Source organism: Poromitra crassiceps (assembly GCF_964638095.1).
Source record: "Poromitra crassiceps genome assembly, chromosome: 14".
NCBI classification, from domain to species: Eukaryota; Metazoa; Chordata; class Actinopteri; order Beryciformes; family Melamphaidae; genus Poromitra; species Poromitra crassiceps.
In genome coordinates this window covers 27,908,358-27,923,357 of record NC_139633.1, presented here as the reverse complement: position 1 = coordinate 27,923,357, position 15,000 = coordinate 27,908,358, and the positions used below count along the sequence as shown (strand labels likewise).

Below are 15,000 nucleotides of genomic sequence, written 5' to 3'. Positions count from 1 at the left end.
ACAGCGCTGGAAGTCCTTGTTACCTGCATGGTGTTGATGCGGAGCGACTGCTCGAAGCAGTCCACACAGCTCTGGAAGTCCTTGCTGCGGAGGTGCAGCAGGGCCTTGGAGCGCATGGCTCTGGCGCTGCGGCGGCCCGACAGCTCCCACGCCCGGTCGTAGTACTCGTGCTCCCGCAGCACGTCGCCCAGCAGACAGTACAGAGTGGGCGTCGCCTTCTTCTCCAGCTCCCGACGCAGGATCTCCTCGGCCTGCAGGACGAGGACGAAGGATCACGGTGGAGGAGGAGATAGAGGGGAGGAGTGGAAGATCAAAGGAGGAGGAGCAAGTAGGAAGGAAGGAAGTAAGGGTCAGGGTGGTAGTGAGGGTGTGTTTAGGCAAAGAAAGAAGGATAATGTAAAGTGAGGGAAAAGAAGGGAAAAGGAAAGGAGTTATAACATTTCAGAATCAACATACTGTATTAATGAGCGGTTACTAGGGGTGTCACGATATTTCGTCGCACGATATATCACGATATCGAAACGTCACGATATCAGAAAAAAATGATATCGTAAAAAAAAAAAAAAAAAAAATTTGCTCCTGAATAATAATAGAACAAATTTTGCAGAATCAACACGCATGAGTGAGGGGGCAGACTACTACTACTGGCATGGCAAAACAGCTCAAGGGGTACATAAGATTACATAAGTTTAGGGACCATTGAGCATGAGTTATTTAAGAAATAGATTGTATACTTTATTTTTCTTTCACCATGCAACAAACATTTAGTTTGTGACAGTGTGACACATTCTATTGCAAGAGAAGCATTATCTTCCATGTTGTTTTCTAGTTATTATAATAACAATTTCCAAAAACACAATTTGTTTTGTATTTTGTGTATTTCAAATGAAAGACTATTTTTCCAGTATTTTCCCAGGGCTCCCTTGAAAAGAGGTTTCGATTTCAACGGGACTCACATGGTTAAATAAATAAAAAATTTTTTTTTTTTTACTTTTGTTAAAAAAAATATTGTTAAAATATCGTATCGTATCGTTATCGTGAACCCAATATCGTGCATCGTATCGTATCGTGAAATTAGTGTATCGTGACACCCCTAGCGGTTACATATTCAATGTGCACTCAGGGCAATGTATCCACGTTACTTGACGTAACAGAGTAGCAACCTCAGTGAAGCCGAGCTATATTAACCCATTGATACCTGATGCAGCATTTGTGTGTATATCCCTCATTTGTGTGCGTATCCCTTTAAGACCGCGAACCGCGTTAACGCGGTTCGCGGTCTTAAAGGGATACACACACAAATGCTGCATCAGGTATCAATGGGTTAAACAGAGTGAAACTGTCTTTTCAGAGAAAGGTTGCAGGTGCAGAGAGTCTCAAGTGTTTGGAGTGTCCCGTCTGCGAGCGAGCTGCCCACGCATACACAGGACAACGGCAAATCAAATGCTCCGATTTCCAAATGGAACTGTGATCACATTAGGGTGGTTAGTGTCATTATAAACAAAGACGACGGGATTCAAGCAACGACGGCCCAACTTCAACTCACTTCCTGTTATTTTGTCATGTGGGTTTTGCCCCATGCTTTTCCACGGACACGCCCACTTAGGAGACTTTTGTCAGCTTTGAGTCAATGCTTGACCACGCCCATTTAGGAGACTTGCTGCTACCATTTTTGTTAGAATTGGCGGCGCCCGCGGTGACCCATCTATAGTAATATAACATCTATGTTATAAATCAACATAGTACATCCAGTAAGGAAGTGCATCCCTGCCGTCTAAATCAACAACTACTGGCTCCCTGGTCGTCTGTACCTGACCTGTCCAAGCCAAAGCAAAAGCCAACACAGCAGCTTTTTCCAACAGGGCCCGCTTTCCAAAGGAGGCCCACTAAGTGAAAACACTGTAGTGTGAGCAGAATAATGAATAGATTTCCTTCGCTCTCCAAATCCTTTTAGCTTGACTTGAGATTGTGAAGTGTGCCAGTCTAACCGCCGCCTGGTCGAGGCATGCGGGAATCTGGCTTTTCACTGCGTGCCTTCGCTGGATCCCCTCGTCAGGGTTCCTGATGCTGGGCCAAGAGGAGCAGAGGAGACTTTGAACAAGAAACCCTGCTATCATTCTTATCTGAACTACTCAACTCTGGATCCGTTTCAGAAGTGCAATGCAAAATCCATCAATGCGAATTGGAACATCGTCGTTCTGGACTGCAAAGCGCTTGTCATATCAAATATGGAAGATAATGTCAACATCTGGATTGTTCGTTCTCTTTAGCCCGAGACCAGCAGCTCTAGAAGTCACTCTGTCTGTTGGTCGGTCCACAAGAAGACGTTCACCACCATTTAGTGGGCACAGTTTTTGCCCTGGGAGGCTGACATTTGGCATGAAGGTCAGGTGTGTGTGTGTGTGAAGGTGTGTGTGTGTTCATGCCAATTGGCTAAAAGGGGGGGGGGTCCGAAATTATCACGGTTATCAGTATTATCACGGTATTGTTAAAATGTGCTGATAAATGTTCAAAAAGTACTAGTACACTCACAGAAATCATTTCACCAAGTTTTATAATTGAAAACTCAGAAACCAAAAGACCCAAAAAGGATTGATACACTCAGTGAAATCATTTCTCCAAGGCTGCATCTCGGCTGCATCTCGGAGACGGTTGCCAACTTTGGTTGATGATGGACATTATTTATTTACCATGTTTTTCAAAGCCTACGGTTATTATCGTAAGGAATCTGATCACGGTTATCATTAAAACCGGTTATCGTTTCATCCCTAATTATCTATAATCTCCTGTGGCAAGAATTATGTTCTGTAGCGTGTACCATGTAGAACCATACCTTAGATTTACCTTCGATTGTAACATCAATATTGTCTACAGGGGCACCAAATTGCCACAGTCTATCAGCACAACTGGCAGGGTTGATCAAAATCAAACACAACTGTGAGTTTCCACAGCCTTTTCCTGACTGTGCCCATCCACTGCTGGGCGAGCCTATCCAACAAATCTTCTTAACAGTTTTACGGTGAAGAGCACGGCATGCCGGACGGCTGAAGCTCTCCCGGTAATTGGAAATGTGCCAGATCACCCAAGTGAGTGAGAGAAAATGTGTGACGGCAGACGAGAAGGGGGGGAAACGTGTTGTGGCCAGTCATGGTCCTTCAGTACCGCCAGTGAGCCAGTCCTTCAGTACCGCCAGTGAATCCCTCTGCCGTGAAGGGACCAGCACAACGGATGCGACACCTACTGTTGGGCCTGCTCGATTATGGCAAAAATCATAATCCCGATTATTTTGACCGATATTGAGATCACGATTATTTAATGTGATTCATTACTAATTGACTTTGGCAAAATCGTGCATTCATTGAAGTTGAAAAAACATGCATTTCTTTTCAATTGAAATAAAATGTAACTGAAAAAAGAGATCAAATAAATAATATATATATAAAGAAATACTTGTTTTATCTCGATTATCTTGTTTCCATAATTATGGGAAGCCAAAATTGAAATTGAGATGAAAATTCGAATTTATTGTACAGCCCCTACCTGCTGTAACCAGTGAGAGCTTTCAATGGTCTGGTTAATTATTGATGTACTAAGTGGATAAAACATGCCACTGTGGACGTGTTGTCGAGTCTCACTTCACACTAGGGATGTTCATCAATTATCGAAAATCGATAATTGATCGTTAAGGATTGGAATCGATCCTGTGGCATTTGGATCGATTTTTTAATTATAAAAAAAAAAAAAAAAAAAAAAAATGGACTAGGTTTGGGTGGAATTCGTTCCTCCTCGCCCCACTCCATTGCACAGCCGACTAACGTGAGGTGGAGCTTCATATAGTCTCTAGTTTTCTGGCTGGGCACGGGCCTTTGTGCCAACAAAACTGTTTTAAACATGGGAAATTCACACCGGCATGCGCCGGGGACAGCAGTGTTGGAGAGGAGACACATTGAAATAAAGAGTTCATTGAGGAGAACACGTTGTCTTTCGTATGCCATAGGCATTCATTTTGTAAAAAAATAAAAAAAAATGAAAATTTTCTAAGTATTAATATGATCGATAATCGATAATTGATCGTTAATTTTCACCAATTATCGATTTTGGAAAATTTTCAAAATGAACATCCCTACTTCACACCATGATACAGTCCTATTTTTATGATTTTCTCCGCTTCTAGATGACAGCCAACTCATTGACAGTATTCTGGTGAGAAACAGAAGAGCTGTTACAGAGGCCAAGACGTCAGTGAGATGCCTACCGTACTTGATAACAAATGAGCTGATTAGATGCGTGTCCTTTTCACGCTCGGTCCAGCATGACCGGAAACAATGGGGGGTTGGCTGTTATGGACGGTAAAGCAGAGCAAACAGAGCATGAGCTGGGTTTGGTTTCCAGGGGAGAGAGAAACAGGCCAGACTGTGAACGAGGTTTTTATATCCTTGAGGCACAGCCAGTGTTTAAGAATCCCCTTGTGTCCTTCTCGGGGTAGAGATAGAGAGAGGATGAGAGAAATGAGAGACAGAGAAAGAGAGAGATTGAAGTAGACTGGGATGGAAAGTAAGGGAGAAATCAGTTTTTCCCGATTCTAATCGATCTTCGGCTGAATGGTCCGATATGGATTCATAAAATCCGAGATCGAGACGCCGAGACTCTCTCTCTCTCTCGTCTTCCCGACAAGCAGCCCTGCACTTGAGGAGCGGACTGAATCTGCAGTAGTTCTCTTCGACTCTCGGAGGAAGATGGAGGCCCCACTGAACCTATCTGCTGTTTCTTGTTATTAACAAGTAAGGACATTGTTGAAAGAAACGGCACAGCTGAGTTTATTTTTCCACTTGAAATTATTTGTTTATTCCCCCATTTTATCACGTTGAATGAATAAGCAGAGTTGAGTTTATCAGTACCGTAGTTTTTTCTACTTTTTCTAAATATTTTTTAAAAAGTTATTTTATCACTACTTGCCTTACTCTGTTGAAAGAATAAGCAGGTTTATCTATAGTTTTGTTTTTTCTTTTCCTCTTGCAGGTGTTTTCAGTTACTTTATCGTTACCTGTCTTACCATGTTGAAAGAACAGAGCTGAGCTGAGAGTATTCTTAGTCGTCCCCCCGTCTTGAAATCAATGCGCTCTATTTCATAATATTCATGAGGTGACTCACTACATGGGAGGCATTCATGGCTAGAGGAGACTTATCGGATGCTATGCGCTCCGCCCTGGTCGGCTACCGATGCATAGCACGATGCTGTCGCAAGGGGGAAGGGGGGGTCACAGTGACTACGTTTACATGCACATAATATTGCGCTTTTTGCCCATATTCTGAAAATGACAATATTCCGACTAAATGAATAATCCACTAATATTCCCGTTTACATGCAGCCGTAGCTCGCCCTCCCCGACACGTGAGGGAGGGGGGGGGGGGGGGAGAGGTGCAGGTAGGCGGAGCCGCTGAGTTTTTCTGTTGAGAATAAACAGAGCAGCACGATTCTTACGAGCATCACTTGGTCCATTTCAGGAGCAGCTTGCTGCTGAAAAGTTTGGTGTTGCGCATCCAAGTCTTTCATAAAAAGTAGGCTAGTAGCCTACGTTATTACCTCGCAGGCTCGCAAGCATTGTGGGCTTCCGTGGGCACTGGGCACTATAGGCTACTCTCTCTCTCTCTTTAAATCGATGTTTCTCATCTCCTCCCGATCAGAAATGTCGGCTTTTCTTTTTGCATGCCAGAGATGATGGATTATTATGATTATATCGTCTGTTCTAGAGCTTTCTAGCACACATCAGTTGACCACAAACCGGCAACATGCGTCGCAAACTGCGGAAAAAACCCTGATTGAGACCCATATTCTGAATGCGCTGTATACATGATCAAAGAATCCTCCGAAAACCCGAATAACCCAGATGTCTTAATCGGAAAATGCTAAATTTGGAAAAAGGGCAAATTCGGAAAATGCAACTGGAATAAATTATGCTGTTTACATGACCCTTATCAAATTCAGAGTATTGTCATTTTCCAAATAATAGTGGAATATTGTGTGAATGTAAACGTAGTCAGTGTTCCATCCACATCCTCTTCCACCAGATCCTTGTCTGGTTTCAGGTGGAAGCTGTTCCAGAATTGGTGCCTGAGAGACGGTTACATTCCTTATTGGGGTCCTGCGGAGGCCATTGTGGCTCTTCTTCTTAATTTTTTTTTTTTTTTTTTTTACAGATGAGGGCAAAGCCTTTTCCACGTCAAAGGTCTACCTGGCAGGCTTATGGGCTTGCCATGTGGGTTTTGGAGATAAACCCGTCAGCCAGGAGAATCTGGTGCGTGCTCTTATGAGAGGGGCCCACATGGGACCTTCCTGTTGCCACGGCCCTGGTGCCTGCGTGGGACTTGGCCGTGGTTTTGAGGGGCTCAAGGGCGCCCCCCTTTGGAGCCATTACATGGGGGCGAGACAGCGTTGTTGCTGGCTCTAGCCTCAGCCAAGAGGGTCAGCGATTTACACGCGCTCTCCGTTCTCCCCTCGTGCCCTCAGATCGTCCAGGGGATGGAAGGGTGACTGTGATCCCTAACCTGACCTTTGTGTTTAAGGGCTCTCGCTCCCATATTCATCTGGTAGCCTTCACTGCTTCCTCTGAGGAGCAACACGCTCAACATGTCTGAATGGAATGCTCTACCTCCTACAATTATAAATATAGAAAGTAGATATAGACTTAAAAATAAGCTAAAAGTACATTTTATAATTTCATAACTAGTTAATTATACGCAATGAATGGAACTGGTATTAAAAATAGTGATTATACACCTAGATATCGTATAGAGTTGATAGTAATTCATGTAATATAGTTAGACGTTATATAACATAAGGATGTACTATGGGTGGACAGATGATAGATAATGATTGATAAACGGATAGTAATGTATTAGTTAGGCTATAGGTAGATGTATTATATTATAGTATTATATGCCTGTACAGTATATACTGTATAGTATTTTAGGAAGATTGTGATGGAGGTTACATGGTTATTTGGATGGACATAATGCTGTATTTAGAACCAGGTTGAGTGAGTTTTTGTTTGTTTTCTCTTGTTTGTCTTAAATCTATGATTTTAAAATGTGTTTTGTCTTTTACTTTGCATATTCGTAATGTATCTGTATTGTTTGTTTTGACTGTGGACCCCAGGAAGAGTAGCTGTTGCCTTGTGTAATGGCTAATGGGGATCCTAATAAACTAAACTAAACACGTGCCTGGCGACAACAAGACGAGGGTGGCTCAGGAGGAGTGAACAGCTGCTCATGTCCTGGGCTGATCTCTAAGCAGAGCCTCTCACATTGGATGGGGAGGCTATTACCTTGTGTTGAAAATTAGCAAAGTTGACCAATCAATGGATGGAATAAAGGATTGCAATCAAGATGACTCAATTTCCCCGTGTTCGTTATTTCTGGTGGAGGGTAAAAAGTGATGGAACAAACGACAGAGTCTCTCAGCTGAAGTTCAGGTCTCATTCACGACACAACAAAGTATGCCGTCAAGAAGCGATGTTTATTCAGGAAGCATTCATATATATACACAGCATTCAGGATGTTCATCCGTCAAAGAGGCTGGGTTTCAAAAAGAGGAAGACCCCATGTGTTGTAGGGCAGATTACCAGATGCACCCACTCATTGGGTGTTACCTTACACGAAACCAGCCTATAGACAGGTGCACATCCTTGTTAGTCTAATGTTACGTGTAGTTTCACCTAGAACTGAAACTCCTGTCTGGGACCCAACTTCCGTTAGTATAGTTGAGCAAACATCTCATAGGCCACACATTATTAGAGCTTACTAGGCTGACCTTTGATCTTAAGGAAACTTGGATTAATTCCAACACTTGGCTTATACCAGCCAGGGCGCACAGCCACCTCAGCCCATGCTTGGCACGAGCGGGGTTTTGGGGTCGCAGTAATGAACCTATGACGGGGCTCGACGTTCACTTTTAAAAGTGGTTGCCGGAGGGGCAACCTGGCAGGAGCTTTTGGTTGCCCGAATGAAAATACGGTTGCCATTTTTAGTCGCCTTATATTTTGAGTAATTATGATACTATGCAGTCATAAGCCGGCTTAATAATGACGATGTGACAGAAAAGTAAGTAGAATAGTCTATAGTATATAGTATAATAGGCCTATTCAGTGCGCGCACCGGGTGTAGTACTGTAGTAGTAATAATGATAATAATAATAATAATAATAATACATTTGTGTAATTTCATTTTCCCAACAAATCTTATTTTTTGTTTTTATAATGCATTTGCACTGAAAGGATTTGTTTAACTAATATTTGTGAACTTTCATTTTCATATATTTTTCAACAGTTATTGTTCATATTGTGCTTAATTGATTAATTAACAGCGTTATTGATCATGAAGTAGCCTAGGCCTCTCATTCATGTTCATTCAGGGATACTATGCTGACAGTGGTTTGGGGCCCCCACTCTGAGATTTTGCATGGGGCCCCAAAAGGCCCAGAAGCGGCCTTGGCCCGCCCGCTCTGTCCCCGCCGCAATCCCTCTCTCTCTCTCCAACCCTATCTCATGGGCTGCTGCGTATGTATGTATGACACACGGGTGTTTTCTCGTGGAATACTTTCCGCGTGCAGTTCAGACGCACTTCGCCTCGTCCACTTACATTACAAATCTAATATGCATACTTTGCAGTTAGCCGCGACGCACAACTATAAAGGGGCTCGCCTACCGCTGTAATCAGGAAATTCCGCACAGTCTGCGGTCTTACTTCTTCTTCCTACATTCACCAATCTCAAATGAAAGTACACACCTTTGAGCCACGGCTGTTGTCTCGGAGCACGCTGTTTGTTCCTTCTGAAATAGTCCATAGTTTACGAGTAGGTCTGTTTCCCATTGTTTTTTCGTGCGGGCGGTTCATCTGGTTATTTGTCAGTCGAATCATCTTTCTTGCTCGTTCATTTGTGATGTTGACACCACACCAGGTTAACGTTAGTTGGGGCTTTCACACAGCCAGACAACTGAATCTGTTTGGCCATATCAAACGTGTGCTTGCAGCTGAGCCGGTGTGCGCGCAGCGTCTGACCTGAGTAAACAAACACACCGCACGTGTCTACTGGGTTCCGGTAATTAGCAACATTGTTCCGATTGTAACAGCAATAAAATGTCAGCATGTCACTCACAAGTATTAAAAAATATGTATTTGGTGCATATTTTGCCGTTTGCTGCTGTGCTTATTTTTTACATGTTAAAACGTGGTTGCCACTATGGCAACCAAAGGCCAAGAAATGGTTGCCATTTATTTTTTTTTGGCCCGGGGCAACCGGGCATCCGTTAATGTCGAGCCCTGCTATGACTTCTCTGGGTTTGTAGCGACAAGCTGGTCTGACACTTCGGGAGATACACAACCGGTGCCTGTGTATATAGGAGGCTCCGCCCCCTTGGCAGGTGTGTGTGTGTGTGTGTGTGTGTGTGTGGGGGGGGGGGGGGGGGGGGGGGGATGTGAGTCTCTGACCCAATCTAAAGATTAGAAAAAAAAGGGCTTCTGTGTAGGGTGGCAAGGATTGCCTCCGAAGTAGTGAGTTACCTCACTCCTATTATTCATAGAACCGGGGTTATATTCATAACCTTAGGTTTTGTCCAACAAGAGCAAAGCTGTACTGGAAGGAGACCAAACCACTCCAGACAAATGGATTGCTTGCTATGTTGTATCCCCGGTGGTGGCTGTGTTACATGGCGTGTTGGCCCGGGGACCACCGCAGCTTACGCTTCCAGAGCAGCGCACTTCTATTAGTGAGTCAAATGTACAGCGGGTAATCAAATTGAAGAGACAAAACACGCTGTAACCCAATAAGGGAGGGAGGCCCAGCAGTCTGCAGGAGTCCCATTCAGGGGTCGCTTAGAAGCACAGGTCAGTACTCCATCTTTAGACAGATGCAATGTGCATTTAGAATCAGTGGAGTGTGTTTGTATGCGTCTGTGTGGGGTCACAATTCTATCAAAAGCAGGTTGCCAGTGTGTTGCAACATCAGCCACACAAGATATGGATAGATAACACTAGTATATATTGTATTCTCTGAGATTGTATCAGTGCATTCCAATTATATTGCTATTGCCACATTTAATGCATACTGTATATATAGGTAGATATGAGTGCATCTGGGAGAATAAAAGAAATTGTACATTTACATAAAAAAAAAGTATATACAGGCCGTGTCCAAATTAAATCGGCGACTGGTGCGATTAGCGTAGCCGTTAACGAGCGTTTATGAGAACTCATCTGCTCCTTCCGGCCAAGAGGTCAAGTGCTCGGGGTCGATGACTGAGCGGACGAGGGGCTGACCGAATCTATTCCCGCTCTACTGTGAGAGTCGGAGTCTTAAGACGATCCAGATGGCCGTTACGTCATGAACGCTGGTCTGGAGCTCGGCCTCTCAAGTCGACAGCGCTTGGCACCGCTCGCTGGTTACAACACAGACGTCTGCCACGGTGTGTGAGGTCCTGGCCAGGTTTGAAGGTCTCTCGTGAAGTGCCGTATATAGGTCATAATTCAAACTTTACCTCGCATGTACATAATTGTACCAGTCACATTATACAGTATGAGATGCTTACACATTCAATGTAATGAAACACTCACACATTACTATTGAAACACTAATGTATCATGCTCATTATACACCATTGAAAACCTGTTACATACTGTACACTAGGGCTGTGAATCTTCACTGGCCTCACGATTCGATTACGATTCAGAGGGCTACGATTCGATTCGAGTACGATTATCGATGCATCTCGATGCATCTTAAATCGATGCATCACTGTTTTCCGCAATACATGATTTATTTTTTCTCACTTTCTTTTTTCTCACTGTGTGGCTACTTTTAAAATAAAAGTGCATTTGGAATTGCATTGTATTATGATCCATAATTAAAATAAACAACTGCATGTACTTCCATTATATTTTATTTGATTATTAATTTTTTTTTTTTTTTTTTTTAACACGTTGAGTGCCAAGGACGAGATATCTCGGCTTACATAATCCAACCGTTGAGTGCCAAGGACGAGATATCTCGGCTTACATAAACATTTTTTTTTTTGACGGTGGGACATCGATCAACCCCTTTTACGTCTCCTACACCAGAATTGGAGGTATTGAATGTGTATAATCTATTTTACCGACCCACTGAGTGTCGACATGTCTCTCCACAGTAGAAAGAGGCGACCCAAAACTGGAGGGAAAAGCGCGACGAAGCCGTTCTCATACTGTAAAATTGATGGCGAAAACGCTTTCACTTTCGCGCTGATGCACAGCGGTGGCAACGGTGGGGGTTTCCAAGAATAGATTGGATGCACACTTTGAAACACGCAGCATAAATATGACCAGAATCGCATCAAAGCTCTCAACCAAAACTCCACGAAACGAGCGAGTCCACCCAGACTTCCTCAAACAGCGGCCGCTCAAACAGGCAGCAGCCAGGCAGCAGCAACTTCGTTGTGACACGCCCGCTGGAGAGCCAGGGAGGCAGGAGGAGAACACACACGGAGGGAGGAGTTGGAAGCAGAGGGGGGTTTCCTGCTGTTATGGAGGAAATTACTGTTCAAAACTATTGTTTAGATGTCTGACTCTTACTGATGCCAAAAATGAATGGTTAAAGTGACTGTTCTATCGAATTTCACAAAAAGCCGTTTATCTCTGAATAATTTTTCTGACGCTGAAACCATGCTGTATTCAACTGCTAATGCTTACATAACTACTAACTCTACAAACTAACTCTTTTAGACAGAGAAAGCACACATTCTATTAGTTCTTTTTAGATGATTGGTGTTCACGAAGTCTTAACAGAAAAGAATCCTCGGCTCTTGTAAAATGAGCCAGAATCCTCAAAAAAAAACCTGGCACAACCTACCTACAGCATTGAAAAAAGGGCTGGCAGTCAATGTGTTAATAATCGATTTTTGACATTTGTGAATCGATGCAGAATCGTGCACGTCCGCATCGCGATGCATCTTATAATCGATTATTTTTGACACCCCTACTGTACACCAATGGTTTTCAAAGTGTGGGGCGCGCCTCCCATGGGGGAGAGAAGAAAATGCACAACCACACCTATGTAATCTGTCAGACGCATGCGGGATCCGACAGGTTCATATTTCTTTCGTAATGCATGTATTGCCCATCTATTAATATGGGCGAGAGTCTGTTCCCGGCAGTTTGAGCGGAGCCGCACCGCACCTGGTGGACATTGGGCTTAAGTTAAAACCCTCTGCTGCATCTCACTTGAAGGTGCGTTTGTTTAGATTCGCACGGCGTCTGGTTGAGCGGAGCTTTCCGTGTTTTAAGCACCGCGATTGGCCCAAAGGTCAAGCCGGGAAACTAGAGGCTATCTGAGGAAGTGCATCACATCTACTGACTGAGTGCGTGACTTTGGCGTGTGCGTGCGTGGCTGTTGCTGCTTGCCATCCACCACGGTTGGCTTGTTTATAGAGCGATAGAGTCGGCTGGAAATATTTTAATGTCGGGCAGCCGGCACTTGTGGAAAACCCTGCTCGGCGAAACCTTTTCTCTACCAATGGCTAATCCATGGTTGGTGTGTGTGTACGAGAGAGAGAGAGAGAGAGAGAGAGAGAGAAATAGAGAGTTAGTTGCTTGTGCAGTACACTGGATCTATTGATTGATTGATTGAGTGAGTGTGTGTGTGTGTGCGTGCGTGTTTCTCCCAAGGGTGCTCCACAGGGTCAGGCAGGTTAATAATATTTCCAAGTGAAACCTGCCCAGACCTGTGTGTGTGTGTGTGTGTGTGTGTGTGTGTGTGTGTGTGCATGTGTGTGTGTGTGTGTGCGTCGGCTCTCACATCTGCCAGACCAGACGAGTGCATATGCAGCTGTACCACGCGGGTGTACGGACAGATAGACTGATGGATGATGGGAGAGATGGGGGAGGTGAAGGAAGACAGCCAGCTCAGCCACATCAAACACCACATTCACTTATCTCTCCGCTTCCTGCTGTGTGTGTGTGTGTGTGCACGTGTGTGTGTGTGTGTGTGTGTGTGTGTGTGTGTGTGTGTGTGTGCGTGCGTGCGCGGGTGTGTGCGTGCGCGGGTGTGTGCGTGCGCGCGCGGGTGTGTGTGTGTGTGTGTGCACGTGCGTGTGTGTGTGTGTGTGTGTGGGGTGATAGCAGCCATATTCAGTGTGAAAAATGGGCTTGTCTGGACCAAGAAGCATTGGGTATTAAGTGCCCCCTTAGCTCAACAGTGGAGAGGCTCTGCAGGAGCTCCCACAGGGAAGATATCTATCTGTGTGTGTGTGTGTGTGTGTGTGTGTGTGTGTGTGTGCGTGTGTGTGTGTGTGTGTGCACACAGTGTGCATACGTAGGGACACTCGTGCGTCAGAGGAGCAAGGGGGGGCAGCACAAAACCCGGAAATGGGGGGGTAACTCGCCATTCAAAACAATGAGCGCATATGTGAATTTTGTAAATAAGCAAGACACGTACGTGGTCTGAGCTTCGGTTTTTACCCCGGATATTAGAAAAGACCCCACTGATTCATAACAGGTCTAAAGTCGTGTTCTAGCAGTCGGGCGCACTTAGTGACCAGCAAGACAACAGTAAAACGGACAGGTTTTTGGATTGAGTTTGGCGTCAGTGCGGGCGTAACCCATAAGAGAGCGAGCCCCGTTCCCCCAGTAGAAACAGCGGAAGCAATTCCTGAGTGTCCCTGCGTATATTTCTATGTGAATAATTGCACACAGCCAGAAAGAATCGGAAGTGGCGAGTGCCCAGGCTATATACAAAATGCAAGACTTTAAGACCGTTTTCGTGCTCCTACAACTGAAATTAAGGGAAGAAAATAGAGAAACAAAATAAATATAGAGAAAAAACGTACAAAATCAGTGTATTTGTGAGGGAACGTAGCGAACAAAAGTTGTGAAACTAATGTAGGAATGGGCAGAATAAGAAAACAGACACAGGGGAGTTAATCCAGGGAAATGAAGTCCTATAAGACTTAGAAAATCACATAGGATGCATATACTACTCACCCAGTTCTGCTGCATTAATCTAATAGAGACACTGCATGAAATAGGCCACGCCCATCACGGGGGCAAAGCTCTCCATTCACTTCCATACACCAGCGTCATTTTCCTTGAATTAAACATAGCTAAAAGCTGCTGTGTGGTGGGCTGCGCAGACAACAAATGTAAAACAAAATCGCCAATAAAAGTTTTTTTTGTACTCCCGAGCTAAACAAGGAAGCCATTGAGAATTGGCGAGAAGAAAAATGTGGATCTAGCTGTCAAGGAAGTAAGTTGGAGTGTTCATCTTCCGTATATATGATCTTTGTGTGCGACACGTGACATAGGAGAACACCAGGATTGGGTTTTTTTTTTGTTTGTTTCTCCCCGTTTTGGGCGTGGTTTCTGAATGACGACGCGCTCCGCAGTGTCTCTATAGCGGACATGTACTGTATTTTTATACAGTAACAGGATTTAATCCATTTTAATACTTTTTGTGAAGATCATGTTGTCTCCCAGACGGCCCTGTGTGTGTGTGTGTGTGTGTGTGTGTGTGTGTGTGTGTGTGTGTGTGTGTGTGTGTGTGTGTGTGTGTGAGGATTATACTATGGTCTCCTTGACTATTTTTTGTCCTTTAAAAATGGACAAAAAAAATTTGGCTGTATTTTGCTGACTGACATTTGGACACTTTTGATATTATCTCACTCACTGTAGTGTTCATGTTATGCTATTTATTATTGAACAGAAATGTTATTTGTGGACATTGATCATTAAAGCAATCTCTGTAATTGCATGTTGGGCGGCGAGTGCTTTTGCTCCTCCCTTGTATCTGATTGTGGACACTCCTACCTGTAATGAATCACCTGTGTCCCTCTCCCCTGTTGATGTTGATGTTGTGCATATCCTGACGAAGAGCGCATGGCCAAAACTGAGGTTTAACAATAAATACCATATTTTTTGCATCATGGCTACGAATGTGCGACCTCCTCTCTCCACAATTGTATGTGTGCGAGTGTACCT

At 44.2% G+C, this 15,000-nt stretch overlaps 1 protein-coding gene across 1 annotated transcript in view; it reads right to left on the bottom strand.

The window, feature by feature from the left end:
• Window positions 1-15,000, bottom strand: part of ttc27 (tetratricopeptide repeat domain 27) — a 161,702-nt gene that overhangs the window by 31,419 nt on the left and 115,283 nt on the right. The window contains exon 13 of the mRNA XM_083650706.1: window positions 24-251. Coding sequence (XP_083506832.1) covers window positions 24-251 — 228 coding nt within the window. The remainder of the gene's footprint in view (window positions 1-23; window positions 252-15,000) is intronic.